This window comes from Etheostoma spectabile, unplaced genomic scaffold (genome assembly GCF_008692095.1).
Source record: "Etheostoma spectabile isolate EspeVRDwgs_2016 unplaced genomic scaffold, UIUC_Espe_1.0 scaffold00006429, whole genome shotgun sequence".
NCBI lineage: Eukaryota > Metazoa > Chordata > Actinopteri > Perciformes > Percidae > Etheostoma > Etheostoma spectabile.
In genome coordinates, this window is record NW_022603383.1 from 22501 (window position 1) to 32552 (window position 10052).

The 10052-nt window shown below is 51.1% G+C and overlaps 1 protein-coding gene across 2 annotated transcripts in view; it reads right to left on the bottom strand.

Annotated features, from left to right (window-relative positions):
• Positions 1-3311, bottom strand: part of LOC116678094 (stonustoxin subunit beta-like) — a 23235-nt gene extending 19924 nt beyond the window's left edge. Inside the window, exons 1-2 of one of the 2 annotated variants that reach the window (XM_032508173.1) lie at positions 3091-3311; positions 2416-2967 (exon numbers count right to left, since the gene is read on the bottom strand). In XM_032508173.1, coding sequence (XP_032364064.1) covers positions 2432-2967; positions 3091-3163 — 609 coding nt within the window. In that variant the 5' untranslated portion in view covers positions 3164-3311 and the 3' untranslated portion in view covers positions 2416-2431. The remainder of the gene's footprint in view (positions 1-2415; positions 2968-3090) is intronic. The other variant, XM_032508172.1, reaches the window with a different exon arrangement.
• Positions 3312-10052: the final 6741 nt, after the last annotated feature.

Genomic DNA, 10052 nt, shown 5'->3' on the forward strand with positions numbered 1-10052 from the left:
GGTGTCATATTACTGTGATGTAGTGATGTAGTAATACTACATCCTTTATCTGGATGGTTCCATAGTACTGTGATGTAGTGATGTAGTAATACTACATCCTTTATCTGGATGGTTTCATAGTACTGTGATGTAGTGATGTAGTAATACTACATCCTTTATAATACACATTCACACAACAGACACACAAGTTGCAGATGATATTACACTTTATTTACACTTTATGTATATGACACATATACATAAATATATGCATATATATAGAGATATATATAGATAGAAGGACCAGAAGCAGTGTTTTGACTCTATGACCTGGATAGACCAGTTCTCCAGGTCTTGAGGGTTCAGATTGAATATTTCCAGATGTGAGATCTTCTCTCTGCATAGTTGTGATGATTGTGAAATATCCCAGGTAAAGATGGTAGTAAGGATCTGTGCATATGGAGAACTAGAATCCTTATTGCTAGACTACATCTCCATGTTTAAAGAGAACTACAAAGACTAACTATCTTTAACATGATTATTATGATGTTCCTCTCCTCTCCAGAGCCCCCCAGGAGACGGAGCCCCAGAGGACTCAGGGGAGGAAAGTCCAACGGTTTTATTAAAGCACCAATAAAACTTCCAGGCAACAGGGTCCAGGAAACGGCCGGCAACGGGAAAAACAGGCAGTCGTCCAAAATCCCCGGGAATCAGGAACATAGAACACGGGACCAGGGAAAAACTACTGGAAGGACCACAGACCCCCCCACAGGAGGAAAGGAAAGACTGGACTTAATACACAAGATAGGGAGACAGGTGGGGGGGGTAGGTGATCACACAGGTGGGAAAGCAGGAGACAGGAAGTTAAACAAGACATCACATGGGAGAGCAGAGAAACTACAAAATATAACAGGAAGAACTACAACAGAACCCCCCACCATGACAGACGGTCTATATCTGGTTTTCTTCTTATTTGGAAATGATTCAACAGCCACTGATGGAACAAAAAGATCTGGATTTGGAAAAATAAGTCCCAGAACTAAAGAAATATGGATGGTCCAGTAGTAAAGCAGGAGGAGGTCTGGAAGGGTCCCCTTTATTAACACTCAACACCTTTAAAGGTATTTGGTTAAAAAGACTTCTTTAATAATAATAATAACTAGAAAATTCCGCAGAAATTTTATCAGTGTGCCTCCTACTTGGTGCACATGCAAATAGCAATAAAACTTAATACAAAATAATAAGTGTCTTAACCCTTCAGAGATATAACTCTTTAAAACCCATTTAAAACGTTAGGACGTGTGTTTGTGTGTGTGTGTGTGTGTGTGAGAGAGAGGGAGACAGATAGATGTCGACAGACATACAGAGTATGGTTGCCTGGTTACTAAGGACCAATAGGAAGCCTTTCATCTCTGTGATGTCATCTCTTTGATCTGTAATCAGTTAACGACTGCACCTGTCACCTGCTGTCACCAGCTATTCAGACACTGAACAAGCTCTCAAACAAATGATCATATCATCAAAGGGATACTAGCTATCAATAAAATAACATTCTCGTGGGCACCAGAAGGCCTTTGTGAACGTATTGATATAAAATTTATGTGGATAAAGTTATAAATGTGGGCGTATCAGCGATGTAAAAAAGGTCTTCGCTCTGCGTTCTGCTCAGAAATGTGGACGATGTTTAACATGGCCGTGGATGGAGGAAGATTGGGAACTCTTGTCATTTGAAAGGTCGCTGAGCAAAAAATATAATTCATATCGCATACATGAGCACATTGGCTGAAACTAGACAAGAATACCTACGTTTTGATGTATAAATTGTCCATGACAAGTTAGAATTGTTGGCGTGGGAGCAAGTTATAGAGAGAGAACCAAGATGATTATTTTAATCAACATTCCACCACATACACACACATTGGAAAATCTGAGCCGGTCTGAAAACGGGACGATACGTAAACTGGGATTCTGGAGAAACCGTGCTTGATATCTGAACGCCCATTCAGCCCAATAAACACCAAAGTCTTGTCTTCGGTTTAAACTTTTAATCATGTTTCTACGTTAAAGTATGGAGACACAGCACGGTCCCAAAGAGGGGGGGTTTGGAGCGATGTTGAGAGATTTCCCGAACATTTCCCATTCAAGTCTATGAGACATATTTTGCCGTTTTTTGCCGATTACGTGAAAATCGCGTGGCAAATCCCTAGAAAAGTCATAGCCCGCCATTCCCGATCATTACACACGTTTTGATCTATTTGTGTGTGCGTGTGTGGCACGCTCCGGGACTAGTAGCGGGACGAAAATCTGGCGGAAGAAAATAATAAGTATGGGCGATAATAGACATTGTGCCGATGTGCTGCTTTGCAGCACATCGGCACAATGAATAATAGTCTCTAGTCTGTCCAAGTTCTATACACTCAGCTGATCAGCAGTGACAGACAGAAGGAGACTCTCAGTCCAACACAGGACACAGAGACACTGAGGAGCCACTAGACCACATCCTGAATCCAGGATAGAGAGTCTGAGTGACTGAGGTGTTGAAGGTGTGGAGGTGGATCAGTGAGTCAGAGGAGACTGTGTAGAAGGACAGATAGCCAGCAGGACAGTCCACATACACTGCTACTCTACCAGAGACACAGGGGACGGAGACGGAGGTTTCTCCGTTATTGTGCCAGACATAGTAACGACCATCAGAGCATACCAGACTCCAGGACTGATCATTACATCCAAACCCACAATCTCCACTGCCTCCTTTCCTCCTGATTCCTCTGTAACTCACTGATATCTCAACCCATCCTCTGGTCTGGACCTCCCAGTAACAGCGACCAGTCAGACCATCTCTACACAGCAGCTGTTCCCAGGTCTCAAACCTCTCTGGATGACCAGGATATGGCTGATCCTCCTCCACATGGGTCACCGTCCTGTTGTTGTGAGACAGTTTGAGTTTCCTGTGCACCGTGTTGGTGTCAACTGTGAGTTCACAGGAATCTGACGGAGAGAAGGAGACACAACACAGCTGCAGTTATTAACCAATCAGCTCTTTGGTGATGACATCACAGGGTTGAAGGAGTGATGTCACAGTCTGATGAATGAAATGAAAAACACACTTACACTTCCTCAGACCTGGTGTCAACCATCTGACTCCAGCAGGCTCCACCCTGAAAGGAGGGGGGGGGGGGGGCATTACATCACTCTCCCACACAGCTGGGTTCTGGTCTAATGGAGCGCTGGGTTCTGGTCTAATGGAGCGCTGGGTTCTGGTCTAATGGAGCGCTGGGTTCTGGTCTAATGGAGCGCTGGGTTCTGGTCTAATGGAGCGCTGGGATTTCCTCATTTTATATTCATATTGGGCCGTCAATCAATTCTAATTTTTATTTCAGTTTAATTTCCTTTAACTTCTTCCCTGGGATCTAACCTTTTACTCTTTAGGACATCGGGACATTTGATGTGTCCACCATCAAAATGATGTCTTCATCATAGACTACATGTTACATAATGAGGACATCAGCTGGAAGACAGACAGAGAGAGACAGAAAAGAGAGAAAAACCGAGGGAGAGAGATTTTAGATTTTTAAGAAACATTTATTTACCAAATAAATAAGACATTCTCCAAATCTTCACCAACATGTCATCGCTTCACAAACGCACAAAATAATATTAATATCAGACACTAACACAGAAACACAGAGTGGAAGACGAGCTCCCCCCCCTGCACAGAACACACCCGCCGTGGTGAAACACCACTGTCCACAAACCCTGAACGTCCCTCATCAGAGACAGGAACCGGAAGTCCACCCACACCCTGGCCTTCACCAGACAGACAAACCTGTCTGTCAATGCTCGTCCGGACACGTTGTCCACTTGGTTTTTTTCTGCTTCAATAGATCAACACGCCTCTGACACGCCCTGTGGTGGAGCAGAGCTGGAGGATGATGGGGATTGTCGTCAATTTCCCTGGCGGAAGTCGCTGTGGTAGTCAAACAACTCCACAGCGGCAAAGCCCCAGGGATTGATGACATCCGTCCAGAAATGCTGAAAGCTCTGGGTGTGGAGGGGCTGTCTTGGTTACACGCCTCTTCAACATTGCGTGGAAGTTGGGACGGTGCCTAAGGAGTGGCAGACCGGGGTGGTGGTTCCCCTCTTCAAAAGGGGGACAGAGGGTGTGTGCCAACTACAGGGGTATCACACTTCCAGCCTCCCCGGTAAAGTCTACTCCAAGGTGCTGGAAAGGAGGGTCGGCCGATAGTCAAACCTCGGATTGAAGAGGAACATGCGGATTCGTCCTGGCCGTGGAACAACGGATCAGATCTTTACTCTCGCAAGGATCCTGGAGGGGGCCTGGGAGTATGCCCAACCATTCTACATGTGTTTTGTGGATCTGGAGAAGGCGTATGACCGGTCCCCCGGAGAAATTGTGGGAGGTGCTGCGGGAATATGGGTGAGGGGGTCCCTTCTCAGGGCCATCCAATCTCTGTATGACCAAAGCGAGAGCTGTGTCCGGGTTCTCGGCAGTAAGTCGGACTCGTTCCAGGTGAGGGTTGGCCTCCGCCGGGCTGCGCTTTGTCACCAATCCTGTTTGTAATATATATGGACAGGATATCGAGGCGTAGTCGGGCGGGGAGGGGTTGCAGTTTGGTGGCTCGGGATCTCATCGCTGCTTTTTGCAGATGATGTGGTCCTGATGGCGTCATCGGTCCTGTGACCTTCAGCACTCACTGATCGGTTCGCAGCCGAGTGTGAAGCGGCTGGGATGAGGATCAGCACCTCTAAATCTGAGGCCATGGTTCTCAGCAGGAAACCGATGGAGTGCTCTCTCCGGGTAGGGATGGAGTCCTTACCTCAAGTGAAGGAGTTTAAGTACCTTGGGGTCTTGTTCGCGAGTGAGGGGACCATGGAGCGTGAGATTGGTCGGAGATCGGAGCAGCTGGTGCGGTATTACATTCTGTTTATCGCACCGTTGTGACGAAAAGAGAGCTGAGCCAGAAGGCAAAGCTCTCGATCTACCGGCAATTTTCGTTTCCTACCCTCACCTATGGTCATGAAGGCTGGGTCTGGGACAAAAGAACGAGATCTAGGGTACAGCGGCCAAAATGGGTTTCCTCAGGAGGGTGGCTGGCGTCTCCCTTAGAGATAGGGTGAGAAGCTCAGTCATCCGAGAGGAGCTCGGAGTAGAGCCGCTGCTCCTTCGCGTTGAAAGGAGCCAGTTGAGGTGGTTCGGGCATCTGGTAAGGATGCCTCCTGGGCGCCTCCCTAGGGAGGTATTCCAGGCACGTCCAACTGGGAGGAGACCTCGGGGAAGACCCAGGACTAGGTGGAGAGATTATATCTCCAACCTGGCCTGGGAACAACCTTGGGATCCCCCAGTCGGAGCTGTTGATGTGGCTCGGGAAAGGGAAGTTTGGGGTCCCCTACTGGAGCTGCTGCCCCCGCGACCCGATACCGGATAAGCGGATGAAGATGGATGGATGGATAGATCAAGTTTTTGGCCTGACCCACAATAAAATTCAACAATTGCCACTTCTTTGCATTTAGTTTGTTGTAGCCAGCACCAAAATAAAAGCAGACTCAGTAAAAACCTCCCCACAGTCCTCAACATGTTAAAAAGAGACCTCAGTCTGGGACAGTCCCAGGTAGCAGTGTATGACTGTCTCGTTGAGGGGACGAAGGACGCGAGGAGGACACGGTGTCGTTAATCCTGGCTAGAAAGATATTCACCGCCCCGTGGAGGATCCGCCACTGCAGTCTCCAGACCTCTTGCTCAGCGGAGGCTTATAAAAGAGTCTCCACACTGGCTTCCTGTCTGGGGGCAGTCTGTCCGTCCACACCAGGCCCTTCTTCCACACAGAGTCTTCCTGTGGACGGCCAGAACACAGTGCTGATGAAACCCCGTTCCAGTTTGCTGGGCACCTCCAAAACAGACGGTAACACACCCCGGGCCGACGGCCAGTGGGCTCAGTTAAAAACCCAATGTCAGGAAAAGGGTAAGTGGAATCGGGGGTGTCAGTCCCAGTAAAATAGTCCCGCAGCATCTCAGATTCCTCAGCGTCCAGTCTCTTAGTCCATTCAGTCAGAATAGTTCTAGTTTGGCGGCCCAACCTCAGGCCCAGCAGAGAGGCCACTGCCTCCGTATTCATCGAGAATGAAGCGAGACCCGGTCTGCCACCATCTTGGAGGTCAAGCCGGGCCTCTCAACCAGAGGCTCCTCCAGGAGCCAGAACAGAACAGGGATAAAACCACAGTCCACTAAAAACAAAGACGCATCAAGCCTCAGACCCGCTACCCCCTTAGAATGGTGCTGGCTACGGGCCTCCAGACGACATCATCATCACCAAATAAAAAACGCTGTACAAACTGTAATCTAAAAGCCCCCCCTCCTCCTTTGGCAAAAATAAATACACTGAGGAACCCAGTGCAAACCGTCCCAGATAAAGTCCAAATGATGGACTGTAACTTCTTCGCAGACCAGCAGGGGGCTCCGTACATTTGAGCCTATGCCAGAGGCAGGATGCAACCAGATTTTTAATGACCAGCACCCTGCCCCTGTAGGGCAGGTGGGGAAGCAGCCCTCCACCTACCCAACTTCCCTTCCACTCTGTCAACCACCCCATCTCAATTTAAAGCCATGGTGGTTTGATCGCCCAGGTAAACCCCCGGTACTCGAACTCCCCCTCTTCCAGGACAACCCACCCGGTAGCTGAGGGAGACCTCCAGCCCACCTCCCCACTGCCAGGGCCTCACTTTTGGCCCAGTTTCACCTTGGCAGCCGAAAGTTTCTGAAAAACTGTGACAACGTGACCCAAAACGTCCACATCCTGCTGGTTCTGGGTGAAGATGACGATGTGTCTGCATAGGCCGATACAGGTAAACGAGTGTTAAAACCAGGTAAAACGAGGCCATTGATAAAAGAGCGGACATTGTGAAACATTGGCTCAATGGCCAGAGCATGCAGCATCCCTGACATGGAGCAGCCCTGTCTGATCCCCCGGGTCACAGGGAAAGGCTTACACAAGCCTCATTAATCTTCAGCACACTCTCAACGTTCTCATACATGACCTTCATCTTGGCGATGAAACCGGTCAACACCTTCCACAAGTACGGTGCTCAACCCGGTCAAACGCATTTTCCTGTACCTTTCTTCGGGAGGAGAGTCTACACTGCCCTCCGGGAACTCTGAGGAAGCAGACCGTTGACAAAACAGTCCTTAAAAACATCGAGAACATCCGTTTTCATGTCCTCCCAGAAAGTTCTGTAGAACTCCGGGGGCAGACCCTCCAATTCCCGGTTGTCATCCATAAAAAAACGTGGGCACTCCCCTGCAGAAGCCATCGAAGGCCTCGTCATCATCCTCATACTCCGTCCTGTAGAGGTCGGAGTAGACTCCACAGCTCTCTCTTGTTTCTGTGATGCCCCGGACAGTTCCTGTCCTCCTGCCGATCTCAGAACGTGTATCATCCTTCTCTGACCGTTCTTCTTTTCCAGCCGAAGAAAAATTTGGTCGGCGAGTCCATGAGTGTGGCGCTCTGGAACCAGACCGGATCAGTGCCCCTTGTGCCTTCAAGCCCAGCAGGTCCGCCAAAGCGCCTTTTTTGGACTTGAGGTCTTCAATGCAGCCTCGATTTCCTGTGACCCGGCAGAACTCTTGCAGGTCCACGATGGATATCTCCAGATCATTCATAGACTCAGAAATGCCTTGAGAAACGTTGAGAGTGTACTGCTGACAGAGCTGCCTGATGTCAGCCTTGCCAACGCCCACCACTGCCTCAGTGAACTAAATCTCCCTTTGTTCTCTAAAACCCTTCCAGAAAAACATCTCTAAAACGTGCATCTAAAAGCAAAGCAGTGTTAAAATGCCAATGTGCAGACCTAGTTTTATATTGACAATAAAAACATCACAGGACACAGGAATGGTCAGAAAAACCAACAGGCCATATAGACCCTTTAAAAACATTAGAATGGTGCTTAAAACAATAAAACCTGTCCAACCTGGCCATAGTCAACCGGTTATCCCTACTGTGAACCCAGGTGTATTGTTTCTGCCGGGCATGGCCCCCCCTCCAGACGTCAGCCAAGCTGTGGGTGACCACCAGCTGCTGCATGGCCCTCTTAGAGGCAGCATGAGGCTCTCCGTGGTTCCTGTCCAGACCATCATCCTGTGTACAGTTTATTCCCCCCACAAAAAATAGTCCTCCGTTCACATTCACTTAAAACCTCACCGAGCTCATTTAAAAAAAGAACCCTGTCCGGGTCCTGATTAGTTCGTACACGTACATTAAAAAAAACCATTAAACAGCTCATACTTGGCCGACCACTAACAGTCCCTCCACCCTCTCCTCCACAGTGTGGACACGGCACAAAAGCTTCTAGCAAAAAGGAGCGCTACACACCCACTGGTGCTGCTAATATGACTAACCCCCCCCCCCCCATCCCATTCCCACCCCCAGTCCGTCTCGTTAGCAGTGTCCGCTGTGCGTCTCCTGCAACATGGCGGACAGACAGACAGACAGACAGACGCGTCATCATCGTCTTCATCATTTAAAGCTCGAGTTTGATCCTCAGGACCAGTTTCGGGCAAAACCCGGACTGGATTTGCCACGGACGGATGATCGCTTCCTGCAGAGCCCCTCTGCACTCCCGTGCCAATCCTTGCTGTTTTTCCGGGCTTGCACAATGAGTTGTGTCAGTCTTGGGTTGTGTCTTTCTCCGCCTGGCTTTCTGCTCCCCATGCTGGAGTATGGCAATGTGGTGGGGATCAGGGACTGCGGCTACGGGACGTTGCCTTGGGTTGAGGTCACTCTGGGAGCCTGCCCTCTGTGGCGATTTTGCAGGCCTGCCAGGCGGACTTGCTACTGAAGATGACTGGGTCCCGCTCAGCAGCTGAGGCAGCTGGAACATCATCTGCTCTCATCCGTGCCCCACCGGTTGTGCCAGACACGGTGTGTGGCTTCTCCTGGTCCCATCGAGGCGGCTGGGCCGCGTGGGCACGCTCCCGCGCCCCCTCTCCCCTCCCCTTCCCAGCAGGTCGGACCTGTGCCGTCATCCTGTGACGGAGGGGCAGGGCAAAGTGGTCCTGACTGGTGTGTTTGCCCATGGAGGCCGACTGAGGTTCCCTCCTTTGTGCGCCGCTAGCGATGTTTGGCGGATCATTGGCGGCACTTCCTGGCGGCCCGCTAGGGTTGTTGTCCCCCGCCGTGTGCTCGGGATGTGCTGGCCGCCGCGCGGGCCTTCTCCGCTCTGCTAGCCCCGAGGGGTGGCAGTAGGCCGGGGGTTTGGCTCCCGACTGTGGATTATCGGTTGGCTCTTCCTGGCGGCCCGCTAGCATTGTTGTCCCGCCGCCGTGGCGCTCGGGACGCGCTGGCCACCGCCGGCCTTCGCCGCTCTGCCAGCCCCGAGGGGTGGCAGTACGCCGGAAGTTTGGCTCCCGACTGCGGATCATCGGCGGGTTCTTCCTGGCGGCCCCCTTGTGTTGTTGTCCCGCCGCCTTGGCGCTCGGGACACACTGGGCCGCCGCCGCGCCTTCTCCGCTCTGCCAGCCACGAGGGGTGAGACGGTTGGCCGGAGGTTTGGCTCCCGCGCTGCGGATTATCGGTGGGCTCTTCCTGGCGGCCCGCTAGCAATGTTGTCCCGCCGCCCTGTGGCGCTCGGGACAGCTGGCCACCGCCGGGCCTTCGCCTCTCTGCCAGCCCGAGGGGTGGCAGTAGGCCGGAGGTTGTGGCTCCTGGACTGTGGATCATCAGCGGGTTCTGCCTGGCGGCCCGCTTCTGGGGATCTGCCTGTTCTGAACCGGTCTCTGAGAGAGATACAGGTTTTTGATGCTCTCCGTCCCCGCCATCGTGTGTCACTTCCGGTCCATGGACTGGTTTGTCACCGTGGGTCTGAACGGCGCATGCTTCCGCATCTCCATTCGTCCTTCCCACAGACGTTCCTGAGGTTCGCCTTTGGCGTACCAATATCAGGTTCTTCCCTTCGGCCTGGCACTCTCCCCCGCGCACTTTCGCCAAGTGTATGGATGCGGCGCTGGCCCCTCTGCGGCTCCAGGGCATCCGGGTCCTCCATTACATCGACGACTGGCTTCT